A 24488-nucleotide genomic window follows, 5' to 3' on the forward strand; every position below is an offset into this window, starting at 1 on the left:
TAACCTTGGTGGTTGTGTGAGCTCTCTGAGCGCACTTTCATTGTTATTGTCCAATTGTAATTCAGACCAGCTGATCTCCCTCTCTCCTCTCCTCCGTCAGACCAGCTGATCTCCCTCTCTCCTCTCCTCCTTCAGACCAGCTGATCTACCGCTCTCTCCCTCTCTCCTCTCCTCCTTCAGACCAGCTGATCTACCGCTCTCTCCCTCTCTCCTCTTCTCTTTCAGACCAGCTGATTTCTCTGTATCCCTTCCTCCTCTCCTCCTTCAGACCAAGTCCATGTACCCCTCCCCTCCTCCCTCAGGCCAACTGATCTCCCTCTCTCCTCCTCCGTGTTTAGCATGCCACTCTATCTCACCTCTTACCTAAATACTCTCCCTCTGCGTCTACCTCTCTCTCTCGGCAGCCAAAGGTCACCCTTGTGTCTGATTTCTGCCCATGAGTTCCTGTGTGTGCTTCTATGAGTGTCTGTGTGTGTGTGTGTGTGTGTGTGTGTGTGTCTTGTGTCTTGTCGCGTGTTCCCCCCTTTTGCGGTTAAGCACTTTCCCAGCCGCTATGTGTGTGTATGTGTGTGTGTGTGTGTGTGTGTATGTGTGTGTGTGAGTATCTTTTCCGCTGTCCCCGCGTGTCAGGAGGAGCCTATCGTATTCCAGGCTAGACACCGGAGAGCCTGGGAAAAAAGCGCCCGCGCTGGCCTTGACTGACGGCTGGGAGCAGCCACGGGAATCCGGGACTAAGATTACGCCACCTGATCCATCTGGGAATGCCTGCCCCAGTCCACCAGCACACCGCCAGTGCTCAGCACTGGCACCCCACACGCATGCATGCCATTCCCCACCGTGGACGTGTGCATGTATGGATGTATGCATGGACATCCATACATGCATGGACATGTTTGTACCAACTCAATCCAGCTATCTACCAGTATCTGTATGGTCAGAACTGTATGTGTGTAAGCATGTAGGCTGTCTGTATGTATTAAATGATAAACGGTAAATGGACTAGATTTATATAGTACTTTTCTATTCCTCTGAGTACTCACAGAACTTTCCAATTTCATGTCTCACATTGGACCCTCACACATTGATGGTGGAGATTGCAATGCAAGGTACCAACCTGCACATCGGGAGCAGCTTGGGGTTCAGTGTCTTGCTCAGGGACACTTCAGGTGGGCGCATGTAAGAGCATAGCCTGTGCTCCTCTTTCAACGTAATCACAGCTCAAAGGAATCCTCCACTTTTGTCCTCTGTCGAGCTTTGTATGATTAGCAGTTTCATTTTGACCTCAGATAACCAATCCCTTTATGACCCACTGTTCGGTCCATCTCCATCCACTTGTAGGGCTACACAATAGGCATGAGGGGGACTTTGTAAGCCTTTTGATGTAATGAAAATACATAACTATACATTCATTTAGGATGTCCTTGGGAGAAGTGTAGTGCACAGCTTACGAAGGTTCATCATAAAACCATTCAGGAGAGGTTAAGCACTACCTAGGTCTGAGGACGTGTAAAAATAATGGATTTGCAGGCTGGAGGTGAAGGATATTGGAGTATCCACGGCTGAGACCATTATTTCAGTGCACTAGGACACCTTGAAGTTATTTACTGTTGCTATGGTTACCACTGTCCAGGGCATTGGTTTAAAACGGTGATTAAACCCATGATTGGTTCTATTTATAGATGTCTGGATAGAGCAAAATTATTGCACAGTCTAACACAAGTATTTTCCCCTGACCATGTCATGAATAACAATAAAGACCCGAATTAATCACGGTTAATTCAGAATTGAAAGTGATTTGCAACTTGCTCTGTGGCTCCGTTGGGGTCGAATCTATTCTCTCAGAACGTAAACCCATAAAAAAAACACTGCAAACCCAAAGTGTAGGGTATAGAGAGGGCACAGGTTACAGCAGCCAGCTACTGGTCAGATTTAACGGCTGTGCTGCATATCGGCTAGCCTGAAACACATCTAATTTGGTGATAAGTTTGAAGCCTATTTTGTACTTCGTATGGTCAAGGCGTACCGGTTAGGTTATATGTCAGAAGGGATATCTAATTATTGATCGAAAGGACATGTACCTGTTAGCAACTTGAAAGAATGGAATGATGTAATGCCATAGCAACATGAAGCCACAGATCCAGGATTTGATCATTTCAAACAAGAATATCAATTTTGAAATTGGAGACCTCTCTCTGCCTCTCTATCTCTCTCTTGCACATACACACTCTCTGTCTCTCCCTGTCTGTCTGTCTATCTGCAGGCTGTCTCTCTCCCCCACCCACTCTCTCTCTCTCCCGCTCTCTCTCTTTCTCTGATTGTTGGTTTGACAGCTCTAATCCTCCTCCCTTTAACTCATCATTGAACTGTAACACCACTGCATACCTGCCATTCCTAATCCTCAAACCTTACATGACAAGTACACACACACACACACACACACACACACACACACACACACACACACACACACACACACACACACACACACACACACACACGTGTGTTGATGTGTAACACTGTTGCTTGGTTGCTTGCACCAATGCATACATACAGTATATACGCTTCAATGAATTCACACATGCACATCACACACGTGCACACGTATGTACATGCATGTACACACACTAACACACACATGACACCATGAAGGTGAGTATGAACTGACTGTAAAGTACTTTCTGTTCAGTCTCGTTACAGTTGAACAAAAGAAAAAGCTGATAATGTGAGGGAGAGAGAGAAAATAAAAAACAGAGAGAGGGAGGGGGAGGAGAGCATCTGAAAAGAAAGTGTGAGTAGGAGGAGGACAGGAAAAGGACAACGGGGATTTAGACAGAAGGAAGTTGGAATGGAGAAAGGGTTATGAATGAACAACATCAAGAAACGCAGCTCTGCACTGCTTTCGGAAGGTCTTTGTGTGATGAGTTTGGGGTTTGAGATGTCTGTATGTGTATGAGAGAGAGAGAGAGAGAGAGAGAAAGAGAGAGAGAGTGTGTTTGGACCTATGAGAAGGGGAGCGATAGAGAGAGAGAGAGAGGGAGGGAGGGAGGGAGAGAGAGTGTGTTTGGACCTATGAGAAGGGGAGCGATAGAGAGAGAGAGAGAGGGAGGGAGGGAGGGAGAGAGAGAGTGTGTTTGGACCTATGAGAAGGGGATAGATAGAGAGAGAGAGATAGAGAAAGAGGGATGGAGAGAGAGAGAGTTTGGACCTATGTGAAGGGGAGAGATATATAGAGAGAAGGAAAGAGAAAGAGAGAAAGAAAGAGAAAGAGAGAGACAGAGAGAGAGAGAGAGAGAGAGAGAAAGAGAGACAGAGAGAGAGAGAGAGACAGAGAGAGAGAGAGAGAGAGAGAGAGAGAGAGAGAGAGAGAGAGAGAGAGAGAGAGAGAGAGAGAGCGAGATGCTTGTTTCTTGACCATGATATATTACACGCAGGTTCTATGATCAAAGCTAAGATTATTTCCGGACCAGGTGCCACATGGTCCAGATACCCCTTCTGTCTTTGAGTGGTGCCAGACCCAAGGCCAGATCACCACCAGAGCACCAGGGATTGATGTGTAAATCAAAGGCCATACCATGAAATGTCTGACAGCATCCAATAACATGGGGAAGCACCATGATAAGACATGTGAAATTTAAATACAGACCCCAGCCTTGGGACTGGAGTCTGGAGACTGTTTATTTGTATGTAAATACAAACTTGTCAAGGCTGAAATGGAAGTGTAGCTCTTAGCGTTGACAATGTTATTTGAGAACAATGTATCTCTATTCACCTCATATTTTATGATTCCAAATCAATAATCCTCTTTCACCACACCCACACATTCTGAATCATTAGAATTCTCTCTCTCTCTTCCTTTCACTCTCTCTCTATCTCTCTCCATTCTCTCTCTCCCTCTCCCTTTTCACTCTCTCTCTCTTCCTCTCCCTCTCTGTCCCTCGTTCTCTCTTTATCCCTCATTATCTGCCCCTCCCTCCCTCTGTCCTCGCTGTCTTGCAGGAGAACCCTCTTGTTGCCATGGCTACAATCATTAATACATCTAGCATGGCTATCGCTCACCAGAGATTGTGTACAAGTAGCATGCACACACACACACACACACATACACACTCTCACATATATGTACAGCTCATACCAAATGCCAAAGCCAACCATTTATGGAAATGTGGGTCCGTTCTTGTGGTGGAAAATCAAGCCTGCTGTACGGCTGGCTCGCTGTGGGCTTCAAGCACGGGGGGAAAACAAACCATGACAACAGACAGCAGACATGGCAGCCGGATTTCACAGACACAAAGACTCCAGGCATAAATGGAGTGATTCAGCATGACACACAAAAAAAATCACATCACAGCCACCATAGAGGACGATGTGATACAGGGGAGAGGGAGCGATTAGCGAAAAACACGAAGGAAGGATCCCCCGTACGCAGCCCCACTTCAGCAATAGTTCCCATGGCGCACGCAGGCAAGGAGGACGGACATTTTGTTCGCCTCTGATGTGTATATGAGTGACAGCACACCATCAGAGTGATGTGTGTGTGTGTGTGTGTGTGTGTGTGTGTGTGTGTGTATGTGTGTGTGTGTGTGTGTGTGTGTTAGAGAGAGAGAGAGAGACGGCATGGGGGCAGAGTGAGCTGCCTCTTCTGTGTTTACTGAACTCCGCTTGAACGCTTATCAGACAGCCTCAGACGAGAGCGATAGAAAGAGACAAGAGAAGGGGGGAGGGATGGAGGGAGGGATGGAGGGAGGGAGGGAAACAGGGTGGTGGCGAGTGGAGAAGAGGAGAGAGAAGAAAGGAGGGATACAAGGAGAGAGAAGGATGAAGGATGGGAGAGGGGGAGAGAGAAAGGAGGGATAGAAAGAAGTGATGAGAGAGGATGGAGAGAGAGAGAGGGATAGAGGGAATAACAAAGCCAGTGGGAGAGGAAGGGAAGGAAGAAAGGAACGAGAGAGGGGAATGAAAGACAGATGAAGAGAAGAAGAGGCAGAGTGATAAAGAGATGATGGAAAGAGAGATGGAGAGATGAAGAGAGATAGGGAGGGAAGGAGAGATGGTAGGTGAGGGGAAACAGAGAGTAAAGGAGGAAGAGAGTGAAAGAAGAAAGAGGAATGGATGGTGAGAGTGAAGATGAGGGATGGAAGAAGGGAGGGGGAGATTAAGAGACCCAAATGAACACACACACACACACACACACACACACACACACACACACACACACACACACCTTTTCGTCACAAGGGAAGAAAATCTGCTCGCTGCCTGACATGATGGGATGACTAACATTGACCTTGTCGTCTGAGCGGATGCAGGAGCTCCCATCCCATCAGGATGATATACCTCCAGCATCAGGGAGCCACCCGACCACCAGCAGTGACGTACGCACGCACACACACGCACACACACACGCACACACGCATACACACACACACGCATACACACACACGCACACAAACACACATGCACACATGCATACACACATACACGCACACAAACACACACGCACACACACACGCACACGCACACACACCTGTAAGCTTCGGGTCATCTTGACCACAGGTGGACGCCTGCAATCACACCATGTCCTTATCATAACACATGTTTGAGTCTGGATGATTCCAGTTATTATGTACTTTTGAGGTAACACAGTCGCTGGTTTTGCTGATATAATGTCCATGTGAATTCAGTCTTATGGTAAAGCACTGGTAAAGTAACACAGTACACCTGGACATCTGACTAAGACCTTGCATGAGTCCTGTCTGATCTCTCTACTTCTGTGAAGTCATTTGACCGATCACTAGTCATACTCTCACTGTTCTCTGCTAATTCTCTCAGATTGCATTTTTAAATACACTTACAGTTACTGTGTCCAACACATCAACATAACGCACACAATCACAATTCAGAGTGTACGACATGCCTCTGCCCAATCAGTCTGCCCCCTCAGATTTCCATGACAACACGATCATATCACCATGGATGCAATGCTCCCACCGCGCATGTAGCCAACAGCCTTTAGGCTGTTCCTTCAGAAACTGCTTCTCGGGAGTTCAAACAATGAGCTTGCCAAATTTAACGGACTATTAATTTTGAAACATTCTGTTGACAGGATCTTGACAGGAATTGCAGTAGTTACAGCTTTTATTGTGTGTGTGTGTGTGTGTGTGTGTGTGTGTGTGTGTGTGTGTGTGTGTGTGTGTGTGTGCACGCGCGCGCGTGCGTGCGTGCACCCATGCGCACATCTGTATGTGTGTGATTGTGTGATCAATCTTCATCAGAAATTCCGAAATGTCCAGAGGCATTACAAGGAAAAGCTAAGGTGTCTGACATTTACAGATGTGAATTGTTAACCAATAGAAACGCCTCCACAATGAAAAACCAGTTGCCATGGAAATGGAGATGCAGAAGGGGGGGGGGAGAGGGGTGTGGTCTCCATAGCTAACCTCTCACCCCTGAACTTCAAAGCAACATTCTGTGTCCCCTTCCCACAATTCCTAGCACTGTGCCCTGTATCCTGTTCACCTGCGTTGTTTGGATTCCACCTGGCCTTGTCCCACTGGCCTACTGTGTCAGCTTGTCTGAATGTACTCAGGAGTGTGCGATTCCAGGCTGAGTGCTGTTACCCTTTTAGAAGGAAGACAAGACTAAAAACGCCACAGTCGCACACATATCTACCCCTCTCACCCTTCTATTTGCATGAACATGAATGCGTGCGCGTGCACACACACACACACACACACACACACACACACACACACACATACACCCCCGTCTAACCAGAATTACACACCTGTGTACATAAATCTGTGCTCGTGCACGCACACACGCACACACACGCATACACACACACACACACACACACACACACAAACACACACACACACCTTTGATGAGTCAGTCCCAGTAGTTTTGAAAAACCTTTCATTAGGAGGGGAAAGCTCTTACCCCACAGGACAGCAATTAGGATAAGATCTGTCTAAGAAGTCTAAGAAGAACCGCCTAGACAGCTTCTGTCAGACCAATACACCACTCAGAAACACGCACACACACACACACACAAAGGCATTTTGGCATTTAGCCAGTTGTGTGCAGAAAATTACATGCACCTCAATCCAAGACACTCTAGACTTATGTAACCTCACACAAATTGACACTCACACGCTCACAAGAATATAGTACAAAAGTAATGTGCAAATGGAGACCACAATGATGACAGTTGAATTCAAACAATAAAGAAATTAAAGCACACAATAGCAAATCAAAATCCACCATTGTAAGGTTATAATCATCCTGTTCACCAATAGAACTTTTTCTTTAATAGAATAGTTCCTGACTTTTAAGAAATGGTATGCACAATTGTTATATATAAATGTATGCTGAACTTAATTATATTGTCAATAAAATAAAATAAAAATCTAGAATGCCCCTCAATCCAACATGAAGTAACCTCTTAAACTCTAACACAACACTGCTCCTTTTTACCAACACTAAAACCACAACTAAGAAATGGCAGCAAAGTCAAACATCCATTTATGGACAGCATAAGCTTAATAATATATTGTGGTAACACAACAGTACTTAATCATGTCTTCCATCAGCCAAAGCCCACTACCGCTCCAAACCATCTGGAAATGGAACCCAGTGAACAAGCCAGGGAAGAGAGAAAGAGATCAGTCAGAAGGAGGAGTATTCTTGCTTTTCCTTACCTTCTTTCCTTTCTTCTTTTTGTGTGTGGTTTTCCCAGTGCTTTTCTCCTTCACCTCTTCACTCATCTTGGAAGTCCAGGTTGTTCCGTGCTGTGGTCTTCAGCGTTCCAGTCATTCCAACATGAAAGTCCACCATGGAGAGCTCCTCAGGATTCGACAAGAAAAATTGAGTAAATTCAAATAAAAATAAAGAATATCCAGAATATTCCTGATTAGAGAAAAACACAGATTGTCTGCTTGGAGAGTGTGTGTGTTTATGTGTGTGAGAAAGAGAGAGAGAGAAAGAGAAAGAGAAACTGACTGATGCTTCTGAGCGCGCACTCAGTCTCACTCACACACACTCCTTCTGCCGAGCTCTGAGAGACTCACCATCTCACTCAAAACACGGGGCGTGGAGAGAGAGAAAGAGAGAGAGGGAGAGAGGAGAGAGACACACATAGAGAGAGAGAGAGAGAGAGAGAGAGAGAAGAAAGGAGAGGAAAAAACTGAGAATGGGAATGATGAAATGGTGATGGAATAAAATAAACAGAGATAAGTATAATATCAAGTCTGTAAGAAAAAGACAAAAAGAAAGAAAGATAGAGTGATTCCTTCATAAATGGTGTTTATCTTCCTACCTGCTATACCTTTATTTAAAAAAGGGTGGCGGAATCCCACTGAAAGAATGGAGAGAAGGAGAAAGAGAAGCTCAAAGAAAGACAAAAAAACATACAAAGACAGAGAAAATGCTTTTAGAGAGCGAGAGTGAGCGTGTGGAAGTGAAAATGAGTGACAGCTCACTGCCAGTCAGTCTTCATAATGCGAGCGCGCATGGAACACATTTGCGCGCGTGTGCGGGTTGTGCAGGCTAGTTTGCGCGTGGCGTTATATTAAATGTGACACCCGGTGCTTCAGACGCTCTGGGGGGACAAGAGCAGGGTCCAGGGTAGCTCGGATCCTACCAGAAAAGGAATTCTCCCCGGGCACTCTGTCAACAGATCAGCTTACTGATGGACAGAAAGAGAGAGAGAGGGAGAGAGAGAGAGCAAGAGAGAAAGAGTTAGAGTGAGAGAGAGAAACAGAGGGAGTGTGTGAGAAATTAGCAAGAGAGAGAGAGAAAAAGGGAAGAGTGTGTAAGAGATGGAGAGAGGGAGAAGAGGGGAGAGTGGGGGAAGCAAAGAGAGGGAGAGAGTGGGCATGTGTGAGTGAAAGAGAGGGGCAGAGAGAGAAGGAGCGAAAGAAAGAGGAGGACCACGCCCTCTCTTGCCGACATACCCCACTCCCACTTGCACATGGGGAAAAGGAATGGATCACACAGAACATGAAAAAAGACAAAAACTGAAATGAGAGAGACTGTCAGATTCAGAGGAAAAAACAGTGTCACACAGAGAGGAATAATCAATAAAGAAAAACAACACATGGAAACCAGCTGAGACAAGGCAAGGTGCAACCCATTCCAGACAGCAATCACTGTGTCAGTAATCCATTTGAGTGTGCATCAGTGTGTGTGTCTGTGTGTGTGTGTGTGTAGCACTGTTGCAGAGGACTCCCCTCCTGAGGGAGAATTATCCACAGTGTGTTTTCCAGTGCCAGGGCTTTAGCACCCTTTCACCTGCCAGGTTCATATTTATGTGTCTAAAAGCCCTGAGCATCGACGCACCTCCCCTGTCCTCGCCTCCCCGGCGGGATTAGCCAGAGACAGACTCAAGGCTCAGCAGAGTGGCACAGATTTATCCACATACCCACCCAGTCGAGGGCTGAGTCGATGCCACCGCCACTCCAGACAGAAAGGGGCTTATTACAGCTACGGTATATTCCTTCAACAATCTAAGACAGGCTGGTGGCGACAGACACTGCTTCATCACACACTGCTTACGACACACACTTACACACACAGAGAGGACCCCCCGAGGGGACTGAGAGAAGATATTGTTTGCAGGTCTAAATGTATATGTGTGTGTGTATGTATGAGTATGAAGATAAAAAAGAACCAAATAGATTTTAGGAGAGGATGTGATCTAGATAGACACAAACACGTGTGTGTGTGTGTGTGTGTGTGTGTGTAATTAACTGCTCCTCCTCTATGAACAGTGATGTAATCCTGGTGCTCTGCTCTCTACATTTCTCTTTCACTCTCCAGCTATAGCCTACTCATTTATTTATTCTCCACCTGTCTCTCTGCCCTACCATTGGACTCGTGCACGAGATGAGACACACCTACACACCGACGCGCACATAAAGGAACAGAAATACAAGAAGTCCAACACTGCCATCTCCTGGCCCCGTGAGGTAAAACCGAGGAGGCATGTTCTGCTGTCTGGTGTTGAAATAAGATGCCACTCTAGTTCGAGAAGCCATCCAAATGGAAACAATAAAACAAAACAAATAGGAAGATCAATACTGTAGCCTTGGGCCTAGGCTACAAGTCACCTGCAGCTTAGCATAGGCCTAATTCCTCTGCGTAATAACAGTAGGCCCAGGCTAGGGCCAGGCTATTGTGTATTACACTGTACAATGGTCTTCAAAAAGTAGGATGTAGCCTAGTTGTGAATTTTGCAAAGAGCCGTCTTGTATTAATTTAGCCCATATTTCACGTCTTCATTCCAGTCTGACAGACAGTAGCCTTGCCAATAGCAATAGACGGGGTCAGGAATAATAGTCACAATACTTAAATGCCTCAAACAGAACACACATATCCATAATATTCCTCACACATCCTCCTTTCGCGTTTAAAACTTGGACTGTTAAAACATTCCCGACAGGCACCACCGCGTTTTAAACCCATCTCCCGCCCTCCATCGCCCCCTGCGTCATTGGCCATTTTGAAAAACAGCTGGCTCACGCAATTGGTCCATTTTCAAACACGTCGGGCGCGGTTAGTTTGAAGGAAACAGCTTAGCAGAAAACCATTCAGCACTACTAGTTGCAAGCTGAAACGGGGTAGGTTTTCGTCAACCATCTCATCCCCGAAGACAAACAGTTTTGAGAAGCGGTAAGCATGTCTTTCACATGCTAATATGAGTTTAGTTCTACATTTGTTTAGCCAGTATTTTGTGTATGAAAGAAATGTCCGATGTTAGCTAACCTAAAAAAAACAGATGTTTTGATATAAAATAACTGATTAGCTGATGCTAGTGCCAGCTAAGTTAGCATGTATAGTCTGTCACGTTGCTAACCTTTGGCTAAGTTATCTCATTGCATTCCTTTTTATATAATGAAAACAGTCATAGCTATTGGTGCCTTGACTTATTATTTCCCTATAACTTTACCTGACATCATGTTTCTTTTTAAGACATGAACAGTCAGAAACGCTACCGTTAACGATTATGTTGAGGTTAACGTTAACTTACATTTTGAGAAATGCATCGAGTTCAGGGTAACTTGGCTATGTAGCCACTGTTAGATAATTTAATTGGTAATCACGTATCTAACTTTTAATCGTGATCGTGACTACCCCACGGAAACTGGGATATTTATAAGTCAACAGACTGAGAAGTTATGTTAAACTTTTGTCGTCGTAACAGTTAGCCTAACGTTATGATAACGTTGTCCCAGAAAAATGTTTTCCCCCTCCTCGGACAGTTAAATTAACTTAACTAGGTATCGACATTAATCAAGGCTTAAACCTACTTATTAGGGTGCTTACGGTAATTTTTAAAGCCAACTGAAACAATGCACAAATGTCAGATAATACCTCAAACATGTTTAACAAGGTTGAAACGTTGTGCTAATTAGCTGAAAAGCTCCACAATGTAGCTTCTAACCTAACGTTAAGTTACCTAACAGTTATCGCTGTTCTCAGGAACCGGTCAGAATGGAGGACTACTTGAAGATTGAGAAAATCGGTGAAGGTAAGTTAAAGTTTCAGTTATTGTTAGTCATCCAGTATTCTAATGTGTTCACACAGCAAGCAATAGCCAACTGTTGAACAACTGCTTGTTTGGTACATGACCTTGTACGTGAGCCAAAAACGTTCATCTGTTGCACGACATTGTTTTGCAGTGCCTTTGAGGCATACTCTGTTGAGAACAACTTGGCGAGGAGTTTTTCAAATATATTGCTTAGATTTACTTCAATGTATAAGCGAATCGTTCCAGATCTAATTAGAAACATGGTACAGCTTTTGCCTTCTGGTACTTTTCAGATTAAACTCTGCAAAATATAGACCTCACTACAATTCAAATGTAAAGAATTTACCACTAATGTTGTACTTGACTGCACATCTGGCTGCCCCACGGCACCAGTTAGGCTATCTTAAGATGAAAATTCCTTTGTTGTACTCTGTAAGCTGCAGTATTCTGTGGTTATTATGAATGAATATCTGTACATGGGAGTTTGGATAAATATGTGCATAGATCTCTCCTTTATTGCTCTCCCTCACTGCTGTGTCACCTCCTGCAACCCCAGGTACCTATGGAGTGGTATACAAAGGCAGGCATAAGGCTACAGGTCAGGTGGTTGCTATGAAGAAGATCCGTCTGGAAAGCGAAGAGGAAGGTGTACCCAGCACTGCTGTCAGAGAAATATCTCTGCTTAAAGAGCTGCAGCACCCTAATGTTGTACGGTAAGAGATCATAAGAGATCACTTTGCCCAACAGAGCTTGGGCATGACCAACAAATGTATGCAGTTAGCTCAGCAGTTTTGAATTGCACGACGATCGCAGGAATCAACAAAAATTCTCCATATCATTTGTTTTCTCATCGTATGTTAGAAGCGATGATGAAGTAGATCACTTCTAGTAATGTATTACAAGAGTGGCATTCTTAGAACCACAATGACACAAAATGTTTAGATGAAACATCCCAACCGTACGTTATTGAAGGAGCATTAACTAATAAAACTGCGTGACTGCTTGATTTGGCACCAGTTGATAGTTCTCCATTTGCAAATTATCCCCCATAGCTCTCATCATGTATGCATCTATTCTGATAAACTAGACCACTTCTATCTTTACTTATTTGTCGGCACTTTTATAAAAAGCGACTTACAGATATCAATTAACTGACACATTTTCAGGCTACACTGCCACTGCCTCCACTTCTGACACTGCATAACGAGAGAATGGCGTTTTCAGAACTGCAGAGCCCCCAATTTAAGATTAAACAAAGCCCAGACTGTACATTATTGAGAGCAATAGCAGCCGTAAAAATAACGTTTGACAGCTTGATTCGTCACCAGTTGACAGTTCTAATCTCTATTTGCATAATCCAAAGGGGAAAAAACACCACAGGGTTCTGAGAGGGGCTGGTGGAGTGTGTTACTCATGTTGCGTAGCCCCTTTCTAACCGCTTAGTCATGGTGCTTTGAGCACTGGCGCTTTTGCCAGTTAAAGTGGCAGAGATTTTGCTGTTATGTGGTGGGCTGCCTGATTACAACTGGTTGGATTGAGATCAAGGTGTGTCGAGGCCTTCAGCGAGAGTTGCAGATTTTGCAAATTTACACAAACCAGCAAAACCTCGGAGTGCCACTTTCTCAAGCTTGAAAACGTATGCACACAAAAAAAATCCTTAATGCTTGTACTCTGAGAGTACATAAGACAAATACACAAAAACCTTGGTGGCTCATTGATGTAAGGGACAAGATGCATGCAGAACTCGCAGTTTGCCCAGGAATACTTTATTTTAGATAGATAGATAATATATGTGTTTATCTAATATGACTCGCCAATGGGACTCAAGTGATAACTGACCCTACAAAGTGCCAATCATATCATATGTGTAAAGATTAGTGCTTTTTGACCAGTCGGTGCACATGACCATTATATGACACCATATTATACAACACACTCTTAATCTATGATATGGATATGGCAAACACTTAACAGCAAAATTACTAAATTTTCTGTCTCACTCACACGGTCCACAGGCTTCTTGACGTGCTAATGCAGGAGTCTAAACTCTACCTGGTGTTTGAGTTCCTTTCCATGGACCTAAAGAAGTACCTCGACTCAATACCCTCAGGCCAGTTCATGGATGCAACTCTAGTAAAAGTAAGTGGTTTCAAGTATATATTTGCTACAGGTAATATTTATCACAATAAAGTCTGACAAGGAGGTCTCTGGTCTAGTCCATCTAGTGCAAGCCTGTGTAGTATGTGTTTTGTTCAGGATGGGATGTGAATTGCCAGGGACCTGAATTTGCAGCAATATTTAAGATATCAGGGCTTTAGGTGTTCAGGCACTGTTCAGGTAACTTGACTCTCGCCAGATGAATTTCGTTCCACCTAGCTCCACTCATCCATCTGGGATCGATCCATTGGAGAGGTGTTTCAGAAGGCTGAGCCTTATAAAAAAATCCATGCATATGATTTGGATACGTCACACATTTTTCAAGAATAATAATAAATAAAATAAAAAACTCATTCTTTTTCAGAGCTACCTGTACCAGATCCTGGAGGGCATCCTGTTCTGTCACAGCCGGCGGGTTCTGCACAGAGACCTGAAGCCCCAGAACCTGCTCATCGATAACAAAGGCGTCATCAAGCTGGCTGACTTTGGGCTGGCTCGGGCTTTCGGCGTGCCAGTGAGGGTCTACACACACGAGGTACACCACAAGAACACCAACTTGTGTGTGTCTGTGTGATTAGTGATGTAAGGGATAATGGAGTGAAGTCCATTATCCCGTTTTATTCTACTGTTAATAACTTGTTAAATATTAAGTTAATTTTACATTTTTTTTGTTATCTCATTTGGATAGTTACAGCTGTTAAATAAGTATTTATTTCAAACTGTTACTATAGTCCCGCATGAATGGTTGCAACGCTGGAACACTAACCAGCGGGTCTACCACCTAGGCTACATATAAAACAGTCAAAACATTGATAAAATCAAAATAAGGCAATTTTTTTGTAAATTGAACTACACGTTCCCATTGATGGTGAAGTTTGATCTGCCGGCTCTCCACGGCGGTAGCGCGCAAAGAGTGCTGGTTAATTGTACGTTCTAAAGACCCTCACAATGGGAAACTGAATCAAGCCGTAGAATAACAAAACGTAACCTGTTTGGATTTTGTATGTAGACAAGGAATTCACGTTTGTTGAGGGTGTAGTTATAGAGTACAGATGGGCATTCAAATTCCTTAAACAGGCAAATGTTTGTGGCAAACATGTTTGTCTAAACAGATACATTTGAACGATTTTGTGTAAACATCTCAACGGTAACTCCGTCCAACTCCCAACATGATCACGGAGAACTACCTCTTCAAAGTGTTTGCAAACGGAACAGAAACAGAAAAGTGTTCGTTTGCTTATGTTTGTGAATTTGAGCGCACCTCTGGTGTTTACGAGCTAAACATCTCTTATGACATTCCATTCAGTAAGCCTTTAATTATGTCCTGAGTTTACAATAGCACTGAAGTTTGTGTATGTGTGTAGGTGGTGACTCTGTGGTACAGAGCCCCAGAGGTCCTCCTGGGAGCATCTCGGTACTCCACACCCGTAGACATCTGGAGTATAGGGACCATTTTTGCTGAGCTCGCCACCAAGAAGCCCCTCTTCCATGGCGACTCTGAGATTGACCAACTTTTCAGGATCTTCAGGTAGTACTGCACAGTTGTCTCACTCCCAACTCCTTGGCGTCCATCGTCCATCTCGTTATCTTAAAGGGAAACTCTGGGAGACCCTCTGCATTGTAGCATAGTTCACCGTGCCGGATCTCTGGCGTGAATGAAGTACTCCGAATCAGAGGTCATTGGTACTACAAAAGGTCACATGCACGAAAGGCTCTCTGTACGCTCGTTTGTTTCCGGTGGAGCCAGGTGTGTTCGAACCTGACGCTATTGTTAATGTAATTCGTGTCTAAACAGACCCGGTGGGGTGTTGTATTATGGAAACCGCATGTTACGATAAAGAAGGATTTATGCATGTGTTAAAATTGTTAGTATTGGGCAAACACGATATTCAGAGTCGGAGTGAAGATGTAAGGAGCAGAATATAACAGAAGATGCCGTTACAACACAGTTAACGCTCCACCGGAAATATATATGAACGTACAGGAAGAGCCTTTCGTGGTCCATGTATGATTCGTTCATTTGATATTCAATTGAGAATCCAAAATGAAAAAATGACTGGTTATTTCATTATTTGTTTATGAATGTGATGCAAACAAACAAATAACGCTTTGTTTGTCAGACTTTTGATTATGGTCAGATCAAAAGTAGAATGTTTAAAAAACGGCCTCACGGCCTCCTATTTTGATATTTTAATTTTTCAGATTTCTGTGACCTGGAAGTCGATCCGAAGTCACTTTCTTGGTCTTTTAGGCCTGTCACTACTCAGTGTTGCCAATTTAGTGGCTTTGTTGCAAGATTTAGCGACTTTTGGCCATCCCTAACAACTAACGAGAAGTTAGGCAACGATGGCAAACTCGGCTTTGTTGTTGAATCGTCAGAAAATCATCTCCCTTCTCATGCCTGTTTCGTTTATGAACATCGCGTTCGCCCAAAGCGTTGCCCCATGATTATAGAAGTAATGACTGGCCTATGTAGTATCGGCCCATGTTATTGCACGGAAGTAGATGTTTTATAGATCTATCAGCTCATATCTGTTGTTGACAACATCATTGGAAGGCAGCCAGCTGCAGTAGCCTAACTTCTGGTGAGATTACACCAGAGAAAAGATGGCATGACTGGGAAACTAGGGACACGGTTGCCAGCATCGTTCAACAAGCACATTGATTAAAGGAAAGTGGGCTACAACTTCATTCACAAGCAGAGCAAATAATTAAAATCGAGCATACAAGTTAGAGAATTCTATTTGTTTTATACAAAGGGAAAAAAAGAGATTATGTCATTCTGTCCGAGTGGACATTTAAATATAGCCATTGTCTTTGGGTTAAATTGCGTGTATGGTTAAGTTGTAATCGGACTGATAGTCTGATTTAACACTACAAAACAGAAGCAGCAGCTGGCAATGGAAGTCAATAAATAATTTCCGGATCACAGCAATTGGAAAAAATAAATATCAAAATCAGTTTTGGCCCGGGTCAGGTCGGGTTTTTTTTTTTATTTATTTATTTATTTATTTTAAATCTGACCATGAAATCAAAAGTCTGAAAAACAAAGCGTTATTTGTTTGTTTGTATCACATTCATAAACAAATAATGAAAAGTCATTTTTTCATTTTGGTTTCTCAAGTGAATATCAAATGAACGAATCGGACTTTTCGTGCACATGGTCTATTGTGGTTCAGTTTTGTCAGTTAAGCCAGGCTTTCTGCTTCAGACTCCCACAAAAAGGGTGATGTTCAAATGGGGCAAAAGGAATAATACCTCTGTATTCATTATCTTTCATTTAAGTGTAAGCACTAGTGTATTGTGATTTTCAATTAGATTTTTCTAATTTGAACTGTTACTTGTAATGCTAATATAACATTTATTGGTGTTCTATTTTGTGATTTGCTTTGGATGAAACATCTGCAATTCGCCTTATTCACCCGGCGGCCATTATGAGGCTGAGAGGTAACACTTGCCATTACACCTCAGTCCAGCAGATGGTGGTGGTAATGCACTCCGTTTGCAAACTGCTAAAAAAAAACTCACTGAAGAAGAACAGGCCAGTGAACCCTTCTTTTTCCTGGTGAATAAGGCGAATTAAACATTAAAAAGTATGTGTTTAATTCAACTTAACACGTGTACTATTTTGACGTTCTTTAGAACCCTGGGAACACCAAATAATGATGTTTGGCCCGATGTGGAGTCCCTTCCTGACTACAAGAACACTTTTCCCAAGTGGAAGGGAGGAAACCTGTCCACCACAGTGAAGAACCTCAACAAGAGTGGCATTGATCTGCTTGGGGTGAGCCACAGACTAAAGGCACCGCGCATAGGCACCGACATGAGGGCGGTGCACTCTGTTTCCAATATTTGGTTACATTAAATTCCATTGTTTTTGGTACCATACACCACCGCTGAGCTGTTTAGCACGCTGCAGTGTAGATCAAGATTATTATATAGTTCATCGCATGCTTGTTAAAAATGTTGGTGTTGGCAAGTGACTAAGTGAGGACTAGACTCAGACTTAATTGATCTCAGGTGCTAAGTAAGTGGGTGTTTTGGGCCACATGGGCTCAGATAGGTATAAATGGAATTGAGACTACACTTCACGAGATCACATGTTACCTTGGCGACGTTTAATAACAAAGATGTTGATGTTCCCTTCTGTGGACATGTGTCCTGCTGTTGTTTACTTTTGTAATTTCCGGATTTCCTATGGTCTCTGTGGTAAACATCACAATGCTTTGAACTGTGGCTAATTCCCTTTGGTGAGGTCTGCACTGATGCTTGGTGAAGTGTGTACTCAGTCATTCCCTTTGAAATGCTACATTCAAAGCAACTGTTGGATCAGTAAGGCATTAGTAATAAGGAGCATTAGCAAGTATGGGCAACTAGTTTGGCATTATCTTGAAATTCATGTTAATGGTAGGTACATGCATAACAATAGTTGAGATGCATAAAAAAAAAAAAATCACTGGTCAAATTCCAAACTCAAATGCATACTTTTCATACAAAACTACAGAAAGTAGTCACCACCAGCTGGGCTGTCGTGGAAAGTTTTAGCACATCTCTCAGGTTGTTGGTTCCCTAGTTTTGGACTAGAACGTTATTTTTTATTTTTTTTTATTAAATACTGAACCTGTCGTAAGTTAGTTCACTGTTAAGCTACTTAAACATTAGACCAAAGACCATGCCTTTGGCGACTGTTCATTGAGCTCCACTGGCTACCCTAAGCCGCCCGCATCAAATTCAAACTACTAAAGCTTGCGTACAAAGTGATTGCTGGGTCTGCACCCACTTAAGTGCTCTCATAAAGACTTATGCTACCCCTTGCCTGCTGCGCTCCACCAAGGCACTGACACCCCCACAACCACAGCAATCCAGGCCATTTTCATCTGCGGTCCCCTGATGGTGGAATGATCTGCCAAGTCCCAGCAGAGCAGGGGCGTCCCGCTCTGTCTTCAGAAAAACTCTTGAAGCGACCACTTTTCCAAGAATATCTCGACGATTCTGATAACCCCACACACCTGATGCACACTTGCCATGCTATCCCCTCCTCGATCTCTCCATTCCTGTCCTCCCTCCTCTGCTACCACTACTCTTCCCTTCACCCTACCACTTCATTGAAGTGCCCCTTCACAACGGAGTCAGAAGTGTTAGGGGGTGTTGAAATCTTTACCTACGAAATAGACCTCTGAAGTTCGCCTACAAAAAAGCTGTCATCTTTGACATCCGGTATCTGGCGATTTAGTTTTTTTTTTTTTTTTTTTTTTTTCTCCTATGGGAAAATAACATGCCGATTTTGAATTATCGCATCTGTTAAATTCTCGCGGGGATGAAAAAGTCTGAAATGCAGATGTTTCCCTGAACACACTTTTGTCCTCTGCCTTCGAGGGGATACTGTGATCTCCGGTATGTGAAAGCGGCACACTTAGATTTTTGCTACCCCAGAGGTAGTTAGCTTTAATTAACAACCGGTTCTCCTTATATGAGCAAAGATGGCCGTTTTTGTTTCTGTTTTGTAGGCGAACTTCAGAGGTCTATGGGAAACCACTTGAGTCATTAGTAGCCAGCGAGTTCACCTATGTCGCCACATCGACGGGGGTGGTGGGCCTAGTAGTTTTCCATTCAGAAAAATGCTGACTCTAGCTCTTGTTAGCTGTTAAAATCCTTCTCCGTTTGACAAACCAATGCAGAAGAAAATTTACAAATGTTTGCAAACATGTAATGTTTACACCAATCGTTTGAATTTAACTGTTCAGAGAAAACATGTTCACCACAAACATTCAACACTGTTTGCCGAATTTGAACTTAATTATGGACTTTAACAGACACTAATTATTACCCACACGACAGCATTTGATAGCCCAATGTTACTGAACTACTCTCAAAGGCAGACAGATGTATTTACATGCTGAAATAGCAATTTTTCTGACAATCATGTTCTAACTAAACTGTAAGGAACTCCTTTGCATGATCAACAAGATATCCCGATGTGTTGTACAATTTTTTTTAATATATATATTTATTTGCGAAGATTTGTAAAACTTATTTCTCGCACTGGCAGCCATCTTTCTTCAAAATCTTTCGCTTCAGCGATAGTCTGATCACACTCCATTTGAAGAGTTGAACAGCACTTCCTTTTCGGTCTAATAGAATTGGGACACCCTACCCCTACACGTGAATGCGCAAACAAAGTGGTAGTGTTGTACTTAAATTATAGGCACAGAAAAGGTCTAAAGTCTAAGGTCTTTTTGTACCTTAAAATAATGTTTCCAAAATTGTTTCAGTGGTTCATCAACTCGTAACAGGGTGAACGGCACTTCTGCATTCGCTTCACGACCCTTTATTGGCTATAACCGAACTATGTAAGTTTGCCAGATTGGGTAGTGGATCTGTAGTTCAATGGAATGAGACATAAGAAACTACAAATTTGACTTGCTTCTGATGTTGCAATACATCATACTTTCATAAAATCATGCAACATACTCTACCTCTACCATACTCTACCCGATGTTTGTGAACATCATTAATGGCAAAGCCGGTGCTGGATAAACAAATAGCATGCGTGCGACAGTGCTTTTGTGTTGCTTTAAGACTTGTGGTAACTTGAATGTAAACTCGTGTGTGTGTGTGTGTGTGTGTCTGTGTGTGTTTTTATTTCTGGGTGTTTTTGTTTTGCAGAAAATGCTGATCTATGACCCTCCGAGGCGCATCTCTGCCCGTCAGGCCATGAACCATCCTTACTTTGATGACCTCAACAAGAGCACTCTTCCTGCCAGCAACATGAGAATCTAACTTTGCAACATGTCGTCACAGAAATGGACCCTGTGACAACCCATGCAATTATGGAGCAATCACCTCAGAATTTATTTGTTGACGTATATGTTAATACTTTGTATGTTGTACTTTGTATGTTGTGTTTGTCCTCTTTAAATGTTCGTATGCCTTCAGTTGTGTAATGGAAGGCATTTGTGTACATACATTCTTGCGCTTTTTTTGGAGAAAAATGTCCGTTTGTATATGTTTTCCAGTAAAGTGCACTTTTTCACATCAAACATTTGTCCTTTTGATGGATTTTTTTGTTGCTTTTGCAAAGTCACACGGATGTGGCTAATTGCTGGTATGCATGTGGTGTAGGCCTACTTCAGTGCCCATGCAGTTTTTCAAGTGTGCACACTTGATGGCATATTGCGGATGGTAGAACGGTGAATTGTCCCTACATAGGTTTTACCAAATACTTCAGAATTAGGTAAAGTTTTTCCTCTTATTTGAGTAGGTACCATGAATTGACTGTGGAACAGGAAGTCACAGTACACCTGCTAGCCAACAAGAGGAGTTCTGCATATTGTCTGACGAAGTGGTCAACGAGGTTTGTGTAGATGCACTAGATGCGGTGCCTGACAAAGCACAGTTCATGGAAAACTTTGCTCTTTTCTATTTGAAAATGCAAGATAATGGCCACCTTACACCAAACAACTTTGACAAAATTTGGGAAAGATTCTTGAAAGATTGTATTCTTTTAACTAATGGCCCCCATTCAAGCTTTACTCAAAAGACTCCAATCTTTCCCAGATCTTGTCAAAGTTGTTTGGTATAAGCTGCTTATGCCAGCCACCACTATCAAAGCTATTGTGGAGGAATATCAGGAGGATTGCAATGGCACCTTGAAGTATATAATATCAAAGCTTTGTGAAAAATTGACCATGTTTAACCTGCATGCCTGACACTGAAATAAGTCAGATTCTTGATTTGTCCAAAGGGGGATCTCTTTAAACAGTGCCATGTAGGGCCCTTGAAATCTGACCACACCCAAAAAAACGTTTTTCAAGAAAACATCCAATGATGTTTAAACCCACTCAGATCTATTTAGGTGCAGATGCAGCTGGCATTGAACACTTTTAGTACATACCAATCAAGGAGACCCTGAAGTCTTGTCATCGCAGTCAGGCAGCAGTGAAAGATCAGTACAAGCAGGCCAAGATGAAATCTCAGAGTGATGTTCTGACACGTGATAGATGGAAAATCCATTAAAGATGATGTTTTATTGAAAGAAGCCCCCTCATCCCAGTCTATAGTGCTATACCAGGATTCATTTGAGGTGGTCAACTTTCTTGGATCTGGTAAAAAGAAGCAAAACACTTGACACTTCGTAATATATTGCCCCACAACCGGTCAAGTGTTGGTCCCATGCAGTTGGTGTTACTCTGCTGGGAGGAGGACTTCCGTTTCTTTGGACAAGACACAATTTTCAACCCGCTTGTATCTGATTTGAAGGACATTGAGGAATTTGGCTTTAAAACAGAAGTTGGCAGCAATCTGAATTTTAGCACTATTAAGAACTTTAAGAACTATTGTCGTTACTTTTCAATAGACGGAAGCATTTCAGAAGCAACCTGAAAAGGTAGGCCTCAAAAGGGCGGTGGAAAATTACAGGGAAAGTGTTTTGCAATTTAGAGATGGAAAATCTATAGTCAACGGACTAACATTATCTTACCTAATCAGGATACTGCAGTTCTGGTACTCTCACCAAACTATGCAAGTCAGGTGGGGGAGGAGTTTGTCAACACCCTTCCATGTCTCCAATGGAGTGTGGCAGGGTGGAATTCTGTCTCCACTGCTATTCAATCTATACATGGATAATTTATCTACAGAACTGAAGGGATGTAGAACTGGCTGCTTGGTGGGGGATAGTCTCATTAATCATATGCTCTGTGCTGATGATTTGGTGGTAGGCCTACTGTCTCCTTCCAGTGCTGGCCTGCAGCAACTTCTTAGAATATGCTCTCAATATGGAGTAATGTTTGATATAAAATTTAATTCAATGAAGAGTGTGATACTGATCGCCAGAACCAAGGAGGATATGAAGTGTGTCTATCCTTCTTTCTCGTTGGCAGGTGAACCACTAGAGGTTGTAAAGAAAGTTAAATATCTGGGACATGTGATAAGAGATGACCTCTGTGATGATGATGATCAGCAGCGTCAGTGTCAGTGTGGATCAGCAGCGTCAGTGTGGAAAACTGTATGGGTAGGCAAAAATGCTGGCACGCAAATTCCACATGTGCACTCCTGATGTTAAAATCTCACTCTTCAAAACCTATTGCACTCCACTGTATACTGCCCACCTGTGGTGTAATTTTAGTGAGTCGAAAATGAAAAAACTTCAAGTGGCTTATAATGATGCACTGAGAATTGTGCTTCAAATCCCTAGGTGGAGTAGTGCCAGTGAAATGTTTGTGTTGAGTATGAAACCAGAGTTGAGTATGTCAACCGGAACACTGCTTTTTCTAGGATCCGCAAATCCAAGAGACCAAACTCTGACAGCACCCCCCAGAGGAACACCTTTAATCAGCTGGACAGTTATGGGTGTGTACATTGGCAGCCTCAAGTCTTGCCAGAAGAAGAAACACCGGATTCTCTTGAACTGAAACAGCAAATGCTGATTACTCTGTACACAAATGAAGGTCCTAGATGGGTGGACATAGGGTTGCCACCTGTCCAGGATTTTCCTGATTGTCCAGGATTTTCATGGTCTGTCCAGGAAAATAAAAATAAAAATCCTGGACACTGAACGTCCCGGATTTTTGTACATGATGCGCAAAATGTGTATTTCAGTTTAATTGAAGCGTGCCTACGTCCATAAAAGTATGCACAGCCTTATTGGCTCTACAAAAATGACGTAGCATAACATAGGTGGTGGTGGTGGGGGCACGCACCGTGGAGGTTCATTAGAAATGGTAAGGTGGAGACGGAGAGTGTGTGGGACAAGGAGAGACAGAGAAAGGAAAGTTTATTCCACATAAGCAAAAAAGCAGAACCTAATTATGTATTCCCCCTTTTTTCTCAATACTGCCCCCAGGTGTTGAAAATATAACAAAATAATAAAGGTCTGCTATTAAATAAAGCAATTAACTAAACAAATAACTAGAAATTGTCCTTCTTACTAATTTTAGCTATACAATTGTCACTTAGAATGACGGTTTTTATCTTGGGTTAGATGTGCGAAAGGCGCCGTTGCTTACAAACAAAAAGGTCGATTGGATGGTCAAAATGTCCAGGATTTTTGTCAGACACAGGTGGCAACCCTATGTGGACATGAGCAGAATTGATGAGCTCATGAAAGTTACATACTGGAAGCAACGTGAACTAATAAACTCCAGTCCCCCTCCTCAAGTGTCGACCATAGGAGAAGAATGGCCCTTTCTGTTCAAGAACACATGGGCTGTGTTCCCATTTTGAAAAATCTCACTGGGATTGACGTTCTCTCAAGATTGACAGAGGCCTTCCTGAGTAAGGGCAGGTGAGTCATCATCTTCTTTCTGCAACAGAGGTTGAAATGGAAAGGGAGTATCCAACCCCTGTTAACAGAGATGGAGAATGACCCCAGCACACTAGAGGACACCAACCTGATGGCGACTAAAGCAAGCCTACTGTTGATGGCCTTCTTCCAACAGAATCCCTTTTCATTTCATGTATTGTTCCATCACAAACACATCTAATATTAAAATACACTAGCTAGAGCAGGGGTTTTCAAACTTTATGGGGGCTCTTCACTTGGCAAAAACATTTCCTCTTTGCCGCTCAGTAGGAGTAACTGCCATGTGGCAAGCCACTGTGACATCACATACCTTTGATGTGGTGCCCTCTTTAGCTGCAGTTAATTGGATTTAACTTAACTTTCAGTAAACATATGTGGCCACCAATCCTCCTCTCGTCTAATTGAAATAATTGCTGCTCAAGGAGATGCCACAAGCTGTTGATTTCAAAGGTTGAGTTACATTGCAAATGTTAATTATTTGTATTTCTGATAGGTGCTCTT

General features: G+C 43.0%; 1 protein-coding gene across 2 annotated transcripts; it reads left to right on the forward strand.

The window, feature by feature from the left end:
* Positions 1 to 10514: 10514 nt before the first annotated feature.
* On the forward strand, positions 10515 to 20727 carry cdk1 (cyclin-dependent kinase 1). 2 transcript variants are annotated; one of them, XM_042064837.1, is made up of 8 exons: positions 10515 to 10671; positions 11482 to 11530; positions 12087 to 12243; positions 13546 to 13669; positions 14052 to 14222; positions 15052 to 15215; positions 17330 to 17471; positions 20354 to 20727. In XM_042064837.1, the coding sequence occupies exons 2-8, from the start codon at positions 11494 to 11496 to the stop codon at positions 20465 to 20467; spliced, it is 909 nt and encodes a 302-aa protein (XP_041920771.1). In that variant the 5' UTR covers positions 10515 to 10671; positions 11482 to 11493; the 3' UTR covers positions 20468 to 20727. The 2 variants fall into 2 exon arrangements, with proteins under 2 accessions (XP_041920771.1, XP_041920772.1); XM_042064838.1 differs by having other exon boundaries at positions 10536 to 10671; positions 11466 to 11530.
* The last annotated feature ends 3761 nt before the right edge of the window (positions 20728 to 24488 follow it).

This window comes from Alosa sapidissima, chromosome 16 (assembly GCF_018492685.1).
Source record: "Alosa sapidissima isolate fAloSap1 chromosome 16, fAloSap1.pri, whole genome shotgun sequence".
NCBI lineage: Eukaryota > Metazoa > Chordata > Actinopteri > Clupeiformes > Clupeidae > Alosa > Alosa sapidissima.